The sequence below is a fragment of the Diprion similis genome, chromosome 6, assembly GCF_021155765.1.
Source record: "Diprion similis isolate iyDipSimi1 chromosome 6, iyDipSimi1.1, whole genome shotgun sequence".
Classification (NCBI taxonomy): domain Eukaryota; kingdom Metazoa; phylum Arthropoda; class Insecta; order Hymenoptera; family Diprionidae; genus Diprion; species Diprion similis.
The window spans coordinates 11,402,599-11,416,077 of NC_060110.1; the positions used below are offsets into that span (position 1 = coordinate 11,402,599).

At 36.6% G+C, this 13,479-nt stretch overlaps 2 protein-coding genes across 2 annotated transcripts in view; both read right to left on the reverse strand.

The window, feature by feature from the left end:
- Positions 1–6,383, reverse strand: part of LOC124406717 — a 39,749-nt gene extending 33,366 nt beyond the window's left edge. The window contains exons 1-2 of the mRNA XM_046882259.1: positions 6,136–6,383; positions 4,575–4,808 (exon numbers count right to left, since the gene is read on the reverse strand). Of these exons, the coding sequence (XP_046738215.1) occupies positions 4,575–4,808; positions 6,136–6,345 (444 nt within the window). The 5' untranslated portion in view covers positions 6,346–6,383. The remainder of the gene's footprint in view (positions 1–4,574; positions 4,809–6,135) is intronic.
- Positions 6,384–7,343: 960 nt separating this feature from the next.
- Positions 7,344–9,162, reverse strand: LOC124407012 (40S ribosomal protein S23). The gene is made up of 3 exons (XM_046882782.1): positions 9,052–9,162; positions 8,574–8,733; positions 7,344–7,673 (listed from the first exon to the last, which is right to left on the reverse strand). Exons 1-3 carry the CDS (start codon positions 9,053–9,055, stop codon positions 7,406–7,408), a joined length of 432 nt encoding a protein of 143 aa, XP_046738738.1. The 5' UTR covers positions 9,056–9,162; the 3' UTR covers positions 7,344–7,405.
- Positions 9,163–13,479: the final 4,317 nt, after the last annotated feature.

Consider the following 13,479-nt stretch of genomic DNA (forward strand, 5'->3'; position numbering starts at 1 on the left):
AAAGGTACTGCTATACACGAACAATACTATACCTATGTATAGTATAAACTTGTGAGGCGTGATAGGACTGAGACGATGTTGACCTATTTACATCTATGTATACTGGCTTACATAGGTGAGCTGACACTCACCTTTCTCTGTATGTATGAGGCCAAATTGAATAATTCTGCATATAAAATGATCATGTCCGTATAACATATTACAATACTTCTTTACGCACTATAAATAAACAATCTATTACAATTGGCGATTTGAAGCTGCACTGAAACGTAAGGATAATATATAACGAAAATACGTTCATCCACGTATCAACGCGACAGAAAAGTTCATCGATCTCTTGTCGCTGCTTCTTTCAAGACAAACCTTCACATTCCCGTTTTGTTTGATCCGAATATTCGAACCACAAAAAGTCATATCGTATTGATTGCAGGAACAAGTTGCGGGAAGAATAGACGTGTCTTTTTGGCTAGAGCGAAATTCCAGAAGAGTAAGTTTGACGAGATTCACCCTGCCAGACGAAGAGGGATTTATCAATATCGATGTTCACTCTTTCTATTCTCTGCGTTAGTCGCCTGTATGTATAGGGTCATTTCTTCCGTTCGTCTCGTATTGATTCAAGGCCCCCTTCAATATTATTGGCCACTGCGGAAGTCCGCATACCTACCCGCAGATGATTACGGTTATAGATATATGAAACCAGCATCCCCAAAATTATTTCCTCGGTTTTCCTCTACCTCGTGATTTATATCCTGCAAGAAAATAAACGTCTATATTTTTTGGATACACCCGAAATTGATGACATTTGTTGTATCCTCTTTGGTACCTCGCCGTTCCCTTAATTCCGCAGCAACGGCCAGACATCCATATGATCGTCCCGTTTCTCCCTTCACGGCATACAATTGAAATAAATGGCTGGAAAGGCCACGTCGTGGAATTTCGCAAGCGTGAAGTTTGAAAAAATGACGGGAGCGTCGCCGTCAGCGTACGGCAATTTGCAGAAAAAGAATATTGAGAAACAAGGACCCTTATAACACAGCTCGGCGTCACGCAACGTAGGTTCATCAAACCCACATACACACCATTACACCATTATTCAGGCATTAAAAATACGCTTCCATACATCAGTCACGTTGAAGTACGAATGAGATTTGACTAATTCTTCAGGCATGCCTTCTACAGTCGGAAATTGAGGTACAAGCGTGTTATGAAGCCTGCTGGGAGTGACAACAAAACGCAAGCGTCAGTGAACAAGAGGGTGTATGCCTCAATCTATAATCATGCTTCACCATTGTCGCGAAATTAGGCTGTCAAGTTTACATTGCAAAGAGATAGAGGAAAGCACAGTTTCATCGGAAACCGGGGTTTAATTACCAGTCAAGGTTACCTAGTGAAGTTCAAATTTTTCAAATCACTTTCAAAGAACTTTGGCTTGTTTAAAGCCTTAGGTGACATAATATGCACTGTTGGAACACTTGAAGCCATATGTGCAAAAGGGCGAATAAAAGGCTGGAAAATTTATGCATATCCCACGTCAAGTCAAAACTACACTTCCTATATTACAAGTTAAATTCTGCGTTAAATTGGAACTACGCGATACGGAGTGAAAGAATGTCAAACCTGACGATGAATTGACAACCGAACTATAAAAGTTGATTGAAAGAAATACTCTGTACCAGCTTTTAAAGTGACGGAACTGTACCGAGCAGGTATAGGTATATGAGACAACCGGAAACTCGAGTACAGTATCGTGAACCGTCGCGTTAGCAGAATGGAATATACATATACATACCTAGTATCAGACGAAGAACATCGATACAACAAGAACAGTCCTTAGAGTTCCGGTACAGATTCTAGTTAGATCGAATTACCAAGTCGTGGATAAACCAGATGCGTGATTACTTCATGAGGTACTTAAGCCAAAGTACATACTCGTATCCATGAATCGGTGTGGATAATATCATTGAAAATAAACATGAGAATACACGATGAAGGTACGTGCACGGTAAAAAGAATTTATGCGGAACAATGTTCGCATGAATAACTTGGTAACACAATTCTTATCGCCGTACGAGGCATGAAGTAATTAGTCAACATAACGAAGAAACTACTCGTGGGCAAAACGAAGTCTGCAGTAGTCGGCACACCTTGTTTCGCATTTTTAAAGCTCTTTATAGCCTGTACGTTATATGATCGCATGCGAAAAGCTGCTAAGTTAACGAACGCCTTGGTTTTGACTAACATCAGAGCCAGTTTACTGGGCAGTTTGTAGTCACGAAAATTTGACGGTACTTTGTCTCGGAAGTAATCAGGCAGTTCCTTCCAACAGGGTAAAACCCTTCAAATACGATCCTGTAATGTAACTAGAACATTTGTTCTGCTCGGGTAATTAACAGTTCCGTATAATCATCCAATTTATCTGCGAATTACGTCTGTATTCGGTTTCTGCAGGGCACGCAATACGAAACGTATCGAGGAAAATCGAACGAATTTAGTAAAATTGTGAACGTAGGCTTCGACCAAGAACTTGAGTTGTAACTCACAGACTGGTAAGCGGTATTCATAGATTTTTATAAATGATACCTCGAAGACCAATTTACACTTTCTCTGAAACACTGGCAAGGTCGTAAAATTAACGAGTATGAATTAGATTATCTCCTTCTTCTAATAATTAGACATTTTTTTAATTTCTTACGAAATTAACCCAGATGCACTTTTTGCTATCAGTCTGACCACTTTTGAGCCGTCGATTATAAAGCCGGTGTTTCATGGCCGTAAAACCACTCCAGAAGCTCTTGCGCGCTTCTGGATTATCGAATATCGAATTTCTCGCCCGATTGGCTGGCGGTTTTTCATCTTGCCAGAAGTTCTAAGGGAATCAGCCAGGTTTTCTACTCTTTTAGTTTCCCTCTCGTTATAGTTTGAGGCAGTATAGATCGACGGTAGTACAACTCTATAACTCGATGTATTTTTAATAAATGTATAGCTTGTACGCAGGTAATGTATTATTTAAACTTGAGATGAAATGATGCTCGCTAAAAGTCACGGATTTTGGATACTCCGAAAAGGTATAGAGGAAGCGTTTCGAAGAAAAAGGAGTCCATCTAATTTTGACGTTATAGAGTTTAGAAGTGGGAATCCCGATACGAAGCGATTATAGACATTTTTTACTAAGAGGAATTGATAGTACTAAAAACGCGTGATTCGATCAGAGGTCTCAATAATTGCAACAGGAAAATTGTAGGAGTAACGAAATATTCACCAATGAAAAGTGTCGACAAGGGAACCCTGAATACATTTGGCCTTTACGAAGCGGTAAAAACATACGATAAAACGGTTTCATGAAAGCTAATGAACATGCTAACGAAGTGCAACGTTGCAACTCCGTTGAGCAGAAGTAACGAAAGCGCCATTCTAAGACCAATATTCGAGCCAAGCTCGTTTAGCTGAAGTACGTAATCAGGTGATGGAGTGACAGCAATGGCCTGGAAAGGTATCGTGAAAAAGAATTTATTCCGCGCTGATGATGGAAGCTTCTAGTTATACAGATAGCACGAATATGGGCAAGGAACAAAAATTCTCGTTCACCTTATATCACCGCTATACATATTTTCGAACAACTGAAACCATCGTATCGCCGAGGCATCGAAAAAAAGAAGAGAAAAAATTTACAATATAAGCGAGATGGTAATCTATCAAAATTTTCAATATCACATCATCTATATATATGTACGCCAACAGCGAATGATTGTACATACATATTCCGTTTTTCGTTACCGTTCTTTCCACAGTAACCGCAGAACGTTCGGTAATATTATACGAAATGTGCAAACACATTACACATATTTTTCTCAGCCCTTTTGCGGGGAATGGGTTTTTTTTTTTTTTTTTTTTTTTTTTTTTTTTTTCCCGGGGCATATGATATCCTCGCGTACATAATCGTGTATCCGCGAGTACACATTCAACGAGCATCGATGCTAACACGCGATAGAAACGAAGCCAGCTTTCACGATTCGGAGTGATAAAACACCGATAACCGAAGAAATTTCGAAGTGGCAAATGCAGACGTTAACACGCCAGGAAATCCTAATGGCGATAAAATAAAGGCAAACTAGTCACTCTTATGCGGGGACTCGCGTGTACCGTCTCTGCAGACTTTCGGTTATCGGTTTACCCTTTGCAACGTGTCGTTTACCCCCCTACAGAGAGTTGTTACTCCACACATGTCGTTCATTCAAGACGATAAAAACGCGTAAAAAATTTGCGGGAAAATTTTGGAAAACTGCATGATCTTCTAGATTATCGATTTTTTTTTTTTTTGTACGGTATTTCTATCCTTCGAATCATTTTCAACCCACTGTAGGATCACGTACAGCAGTAAAAATTACTCAATTTTAAGTGAAATTCAAAATTTTCAAATTCCAGAACGTCGCTTTAATATGAGAAAAAAAATGGTAGAGTTGCTGACAGAAATGTATACCTAAAAGGTGTTAAATTCCCACTTACTACTTTGTAATTATATACGTAAGTGTCGAGACTTGGCCGATTACACACGAAAATGACGAATAGAAACTTACTTTTTTGAAAAGTTGGGGCCGGTTATCCAGCTGCTGTACTTCGTCGTTGTTTTGTCTTGCGGACGTTGAAGACGGCCCTCCGGGATCCGAGACCTGGTTCGCCTTGAAGAGCTTGGATTGTTCGACCCTCTTTCTAAGGTTTTCCAGGGCCTTAGCCTCCTCGCGTTTCCGAGAGGGTGGCCAATTGGGCCCGGAACCATGGATGAAACTGATCCCCGCACAGGGTGACTCTTTCTTCGCGAACCAATGTCAACATTCAAATTTTTAATCACCCTTTCGAAGCGACGCTGTTTTATAAAACCTAATACACCTGCCTAAGCTTCTCAAAATTTTTTTCAAAATTCCATAATCGAACTGAATCTGATCATATTCCGAGATACTTTGAGCAGGTTGGGTGTGTAGATGTGTAAATATTAACGCACTTTACTCTCGAATTCAGTGAAAATATAGCGAATGCGTAAATCTATCCAGACTTCGTTTGAAACTCTACTCAAATATGTGCTAATAAAAAATGTTCCCGACGACTTTCGCAGTTACCACGCATCTCTCAAATTTTCATCAGTCAAATATAACGATTCTTTTTTCCGATATGATATCAAATTTCTCCAAACAAAACAATTCCCTAAGAGACACGATTCGCGTGAATTCCCAAGGTAATATGTGACATGAGAAGATCGATCATTCACTGATAATAATTAACAAGCGCCACAACAGTTACAATTGCTGCACCAAACATCTTGCAAAGCACTCTTATTAATACGTTATCAATGATCTCGCGTTTTGGTGCAGGTAATGAAAACTAGTATATACAAACACGCAGTTTCGGTAAAACTCCCTTACTTTGCCATGGAGAATCGTATGTCGATAGAAGCAAAGCCGATGGAAGGTGCTCGTTAAAATAATATATCCGTAAAACACAGGCCGTGAATAAGTCTGTCACATCCTGTCGAAAATTAACCCAACCCACCGGCGTGCTGTGCGGGGCTAATTAACGCTCGACCTCGGTACTAATTATCGGAGGCACAACGTAATCGGGAAACCCCGAGACGATGGTGCAGTTATTGGCAATTTTCTTCTCATCCCCGGGAAGTTACCTCACAACGAATATGCAGCCGGCCCAGTCGATGCCTGTACCTTATCGTAGATTTGGACATTCAATTGCGCGGGTAAACGTACCGCGATCAGAATATTAAACGAGCTTGCGTAAGAGAGTCTGACTAGAATCGTTTATCGTATTCGGATGTATAACTCTAGAACGATAAATATTTCTCTCGTTTTCTTACGCTATCCCTTCATCAACACTGATCGAACCGAATGCAATCGCTGCTGCTATTGTTATAACCTCGTCATCGCGTGTATTCTAATCACATGACCGCAAACGTCACGTGGTGAAGTGTGAAGTGATATATTCGATCGACTGTCTTTTGTTCGCCGCACGAAAAATCAGTCATCGAACTTGATTTCTCGAAATACTATTATATCGCCGCATAATCCTTGGCATACTTGTAATATTCGAATGGTATATGACCTGTTCGGGCCCGAGGTGTATTATCGTTATCACCTTGCTCTGGTGATTGGTGTTGTTTACGCTAAGATCCAGGTACGCGGTTTGCCCGAGGAGCCGTCGACTTGCGGTACATCGGTTTCGGTTTATTATTTCCTTCTGTATCGCGTACTCGATGAAATAACTCTCGTCGTCGTCGTCCCGCTGCGACGGCAAAAGTTCCGCGGTTTCCTCCTCCGTCGTCACCTTCATCTCGCGCAGCTCCATCGCAGCGACTGACCGACCGACTGACTAACCGAGTAAGCCGAGTAAACCGAGTCGCCGTCGCTCGACTCTCCGAACTTTTAAGAGCTCGACGCGGCGCAAACCGCCTGCTACCAGCATCCAGCGCGATTCACCGGCGAAACTGGCGCCTCAACTCGCAAATCGATACCCGCGATTCGTATTTCTACAATGTATGTTACCGCATTGTTGCAAATTCTTATTACCAATTAAATGGATGTACCGTGGATAAATTAGGCTTGTATCACAGAATAATTAGACCAGAATTCATTTCCAGCTAACTTCGAATAGGTCTCAAGTTTAATTTCGTTTCTTTGTCTTTACTTCGGTATTCAATCTCTCGGTGAGATTGTAAACACTGCGCGGACAACAATTTCGGCGAAACTATGGAATTTCGTATGGAAATATTAAATTCTGTAGTGATTTATATGATGGCTAGATGTAAAATCAAAGTGTAAAACATATTACTAACTTTGATTGATCTCCAGCGAACACGCAACTAACAATAAGATCTATCGTTTATTGCCGCACTTCTGATGAATTACATGTGAGAAAAAACCTCGGGAAACGCTATCTGATACTCACTGGAGTTTCTTTTCTTTCAATCATGGCTCTACTAACAATAAGATAGTTCATATTGACATGGATAATATTTTGTAATTCATCAAATTAGGATCATCATTGGCTACTTTGCATAACGCAAACCTAGCGGTTCTATTAATTATCTGTATTATTTGTCCTCCTAAAGATATCCTGAAGTCCCAGGAAACACAATTGGACACTTGACTTTCACTAACTCGAGAATCAAAAGTATACATAAGATTTACAAGCCAGTGGATTGTTCTCTTTATGCATATCAAGAAAAATTTTTTTAAAGATAATCATGACTTAAAATATTTATGTCCGTCTCAAAAATAATGGCTATATATATATATGAATAAGGATAAAAACTGAAAGCATCGATAAAGCAGTGTAACGATTTTTTGTGTACTTTCAGTGTTTATTCGTAACACAGGTAAAAATACATTTTGTACATAAATGAGTCTTAAGACCTCGGACGTTCTTTCTTTTCCTTATAAAGCGCCAGGAGAGATACATTGGCTACTTTGACCACCTTGAAACGAACTCCGGGAATGTCACCAACAGCATGTCCTTTACGCCCGAATCCAGCGACCAAGACTTCATCGTTCTCCTCAATATTATTCAAGCAACCGTCACGAGGTACAAAGGCCGTAATCTTCTTTCCATTCTTGATCAGTTGTACCCTTACGCACTTACGGATGGCAGAGTTGGGCTGTTTGGCTTCTACACCACTGCAAAAACGAAAGAATTGGATCTTGAGTGAGAATAACAATTCAGAACCGACAGAAAACAACTAAAGCAATGCTCACCAAGCAATTCATGTGTAATTTTCACAATCTCTCTAGTCAAGTCTAGTCTAGTCTTTAGTTTCAACATATAAAATATTTATGAAATTCTGTTTGGTAGTTTTCAAAATTCTGTCCTTTCCGATAGGGTTTCCTACACACTAGCTACATTTATTCAGGTCACTTTTATGTAGATATTTACAAAATAACGCAGAATTTTCGGAAAAACCCTACAATATGATTCCATTTGTTTTCATGTATGTTCCCTTAATCAATAAACACTTTTCACCTATAATTGACCACTGTGAAATAATTTGATTGTTTTGAACTCTATTTTCCAAAGCTGGTATTTATTCTATATCTACATAAAAATTAGCTGACGATATTACCACATGTTTTCCGATAGACAAAAATTCAAGGTTGAAGTTCCAAACTTACAGGTTACTCAAAATAACCTGACCTGACAAATTCAACATTTTGTACACGCCTAATTGTAACTGATGAAAATTCGATACCAAGATATGTTTACTCGCTGCAAGAAACTAAAGACCCATCACTGTAGAAATTTCCAGTAAATGCGTCTTCAAAAGTCTTAGACATGTGCAAAAGACAACTACGGCGATAGCAATATATCAACAGTCAGAAATGCTTTGGAGGTATAGACCAAAGACCATTGATTACTAATATTTCTAGGTGATTCAGTATTTCACAGTTGTTGCATCGATGTAGACAAACCGAGGAGTTCCAATAAACTGAGAAAGGCAACGGTCTATAACCTAACTTTTCAGTTCGTGCGCGAAAAGCGACCGGTAATCGAAAGCTGAAACAAAAATTAATATAACTTACACTTTTTCAAGGACAATTCCCTTGGCATGAGAAGCACCTCCGAAAGGATTAGCCTTCCAACGCGTACCAAGATGAGCCTTTTTGTAGTCTTTGTCGGCCCAGCGTTGGTCACGCCTGTGATTAACGTGTTTGCGCGCAGTGCGAAGACCACGGGGCTTACCTGTCGAAAATTTTCATGATAAGTATTATGATTTTCAATAGATAAACCGAGCTTAAAGACAAGCCAATTTTTTCATCCAAGAGCAACATGTCAAAACAACATATTCTAAAGACACGCTGCGACCGCAAACTGCCATGGCGCACGTAACCACGTTTTCTCTTAATAAATAGCTCATCTCAGGCGTAAAACGATGCCTGTGATACAAAGCACAATTTATCGCATACGCACGAAAAATATTTGTCGTTTTCAATGTTACTGGACTTGGTTTTGTTATTAAACAAGTAAAAACTAGTTTTAATTATTAAAAGCCTGACGTACCCATCTTATTCGGTCTGTAATAAAACCGGAAGAGGTTGCCGAGCGAGCAACGGAAGCCAATAGACTATCGTCATATCGTTGCAATTCGCAGCAACGTTCGAGACATCGATTCACATCACAAGCAGCCGCTGCGACCGCTGCGACTTCTGATTCAAATTTAGGCGCACTATTGGCCCCAAAGACTCGTGTAATAGACAAGATGATTTAAACATAGGTACTATTTATTTTCGATGTGAGCAATTTAGTATTTTTACACGAGCTTAAGGCAACAGATATTTTTATCCTCATAGCATGAATTGCACGTTATTTTTATATACAAGTATACATGAACGCCCAGAATGAAATTGAAACGCTATTTCAGAAATTTTATACATTTGAAACAGAGGAATAAATATGAAACAGTTATACGCAAATTATACATGATTATTAGTTCTCAATGTAACTGGATTTCAATCCACTACTCATGTACAGAGATAAAAATAAATACTAAATAACAGTAGCGTTGTATGAACGAAAAGTTTACAGAGTATTCGTCCGTTAAATACCTAAAAATCTAGATATACAGAATATTGCGTAGGCTTATAACTCCTATATAATGACAGGTCTTATTATGCTTTCTTCAATATTTTTTCACACAAAATTTAAAGAGGATTAAATATTTACTGTTAATACATTCTTCAAGCTCAGTAAAGTTATTATTTGTCCTTGATGATAAAAGTTCCTATTATGCATTTTCTAAATATAGCGAGCCAAGTCCAATTGAAACAAAAAAGCAGAAAAAACATGGTAAGACCCTTGCGCATGAAATGATTTTTCTAAGAATTTCTAATACTATGCTCCTGAGCTCAAGTGAATGATTTTAACACTATAGAAAACTTATATCATTTCATACATGTTTGATATATTAATACAATATTCTGTTACGAACTGAGATTCTAAGGTCACCACATTCCTAAAGCCAATGTACACAGACCAAACTTGTTTTAAAGGTGAAGATGTATACTAACTATAGAGGAAAAATTAGAATGTTTATAGCAATGGCCACGTAGTTAAGTTCGAAAATCATAAATTTAAAATTAAAGAACAGTAAAGTTGTGAAAGAATATTTCTTTTTGCCAAAAACGTATGAGTCAACATCATCAGAAGAATATTATACTTAGCTTGAAGAATTACTGTACCTACTATTAAAGATATAATACAACACTAGTCTTAAATTCAATAAATTAGAATCACCATGTACTGAGATATCAATACCAAAGTTATACATAAGATGAACCAATCGTAAAAAAAGTTTTGATATTCTATACAAAGATGAGAGAAGACAATTTTGTTGATCTGAAGTATACAAAAATTTTCCATTATGTCAAGTATGAAATAAAGTAAGATACTTATAAGAATACGTATAATAATGGTTCAGTCAAACAAGTTTTACCATTTTCGAACAATGTCCAAGATCTATTAAATCCATAAAACAAATACCGAATATTTTAATAATCAGAAAATTCTCAAAATGACAAACAGTTTACGTATTTTCTATAATGAAAATTATTTTTTACACACATGCACTATGTAGGTGTACTTCATATCAGAATAATAATAAATAAAGTTTTCACCATTTTCAAATTATTTTACTACAGTACTATGATAAATATTAGATGTTAGAATATTTTATATGTGGTCAATCTCACTTGGTTTATTCAGCTTACGATAAGTCAATAAAATAATGGCCTCTAATGTCTACGGCCGACCAATTTTTTTCACTAACTTCGTAATTTTTAACAGAGGGATGAAGCCCGACACTTCGTAGTTACTGAAGAAGCCATTTCTTATATTTATACCAAATTTCTCTACTCAGGAAGTGTAGAGAAATGTTGAACAGACGTTAATCTTTATAATGTGATGAAAACCCTGCCTGTCTCTATATCGATAGCTGTAATTATGAGTTGAAAATTCGATTATTTCTCAAATAAATGAATTATAAGATGCAGCAGACCAGTTTGGTGTCTATACCGCATTAGATGTCGATCTCATTTCAAATCCTAAATCGAATAAATATACTGAAAAGTTATATGCTAGTAGCAATAACTCCTGCAGGGAGAACCTTCATATAATACGAAGATGTTGCTACCCTGGTAGAATTTTTTATTGGCATTTTTTTTCTGAAAAACGACGTGTTTATGAATTTCAAAGAAATCACTTTGAGAGATCCCAATTTACAGGCTTTGGTAGTTTTTCCGAAATATTCTATATAAAGTAAAGTTCAACTCAAAATCAACTGCAGAAATCTTGGAATGAATATTAAGTTTATCTAAAACGAAGAAACTCCGTTTCTTTGTTTTACAATCTCTGGCTTGCCAAAAGAAAAACCTTACTTCTCCTAAATGTTATTCCAGCACTTCAAGTGCCACTGATTTTTTTTAATCTCTTTAAAAAGGCCCAATTGATAAAATTTTGCCATACCCTCAGTGAAATTGCTTGGAACATTTTGGGTTACAATTTCCACCACAGTAATAAAAATCGTAATCTCTAATACCTCACACTTGGTAAATTTGCCAAGAGTGTACTATAGCAAAAATATGATGTATACTCAAAAATATATACTTATCTTTACATTGCCAATTATAGTGTTTTATGGTAATTTTTCATTGTACCTTTTAATAACTTTGGACATCACATTTTATCCCTATTTTAGTTTTCAAGAGCAGATTTTTTTTAGTATTACATCACAAATTTGAAGCTTGATTAAAAGACGCATTTTACTACTGGGCTCTTACGTAATCATGAGTTTTACCATTATCATATAATTTTCTTATCAAAAAATTGAAACACAATTCACGAACTATGCCTATAATTACATTTTGTAAGTAATTTAATATCATTATGCAGACCAAAACTTGTAAAGTACAAAGATACACATGCTATAATTTTTTTAGTTCATTCTAATGCATCAGGATTGTTCAAGAATCTCCGAATAGAACTTTTTTTTAGTGCTTTGCTTTGATTGAAGTCTATGGATGACTTTTTAAATTCCAAAAATTGAAGAAAAAAAGAAAAAAATGAGTATAAACAAACCAGTGATATGATTGGAGGAAATTGCAGATAGCACATACTTGAAGTATACCCTTGCCTCGAAAGTAATTTGCTTACAGATTTCAAGTTTGTGAAGTACGTGTCTTATGCACTAAACTGGAGAAATTGATGCAAAAATTTCAGAGTCAAGAGCCGAATATTACAGTAATTGGAAGAAATTATTGATAAATACGACAGAAATTATTCAGTTCGAAAGCAATTTGGAATATTGTAATAAGATTATATATCAATAAGATACTGCAGCACATGATATTTACCGGCTTAAAATGAAAATTACACCCTTAAAATGGTTACCGAAATGAATATATTTGTTAAGAATTTAAATTTAAATTGTAATATTCTTCAGCTTGAAATTCGAAGTTTACAGAGCAGCCAATAAATGGTATTTGTTATTTATGTGTAGAGATATGTGCGAGTCAGAGGTACATTTATATTACATACGTTATACAAAATATATAACACAGAGAGGTAATATTCTTGCATTACTTCAAAAAAAGTATGCATACTACTACAGAGATAAAAGATGACAAATAAGAGAATATACACGAATCTTTCTCTACTGAAAGTTTCACCTTTGTAATTGATTATTAGTGATGCACCTCTTAATTTGTTATGTGATTGTACTGTTTAAGAAGCCATTAAGAATGTAGTACTGAAAATTGGATTTTAAGCAGTCAGGTAAGAAGCATTTTTTACTACCGGGCATGCGGAATTAATGGAATCTTTAATCCTTACAATCTATCTGTTGTTATTATCATTAAAGATATTTGAATTCTCATTCATCTATTCTGTTAAAAGAAACTATGAATCAGATCACAATATTACCTACAATCCCCAATCTTTGAGTAACGAAATATAGTAGTAGAGGTACTCTCAATATCATTTAAGGGGAATGTATGGAGTGTAAGTATCAATTATACTTAGTGAATTTTTTTGAATATGTCTAACGAAATGTGGCCTAAAAACTTTGTACCGTATGACAAATTTGGTATGAATCATGTTGGACACCCCCACCGTTGATGAGAAAAATGGATTAAGCTATGTACTCTCCGCAGAATTAAAAACACTTAAGGATAAAAAACAATGTATGTGTTGAATACTTCCGGATATCCATGAATTCATTTGACCAGCAAGAACAATGTCAAGGAATGTAATAATACATAAGTTGATTCACCGTTCGTAACTACAGTTACTCTCTGTGTTAATTTTTGAATTAGCATGTATATATATATATATATTGCAATTAAATTTTTGCCAACTTTAAAAAATATTTCCAATTCATTGCTTTGATAAAAGTAAAATGAAAATATTAGTTGCTGTGTAAACCATTACCTAAAT

Excerpts from the sequence above, each read along its gene's own strand:
- LOC124407012 (XM_046882782.1), bottom strand. Across the intron at positions 7,674-8,573 it reads GGAATTGTCCTTGAAAAAGT|TGGTGTAGAAGCCAAACAGC; the intron begins GTAAGTTATATT and ends TCGTTTTTGCAG.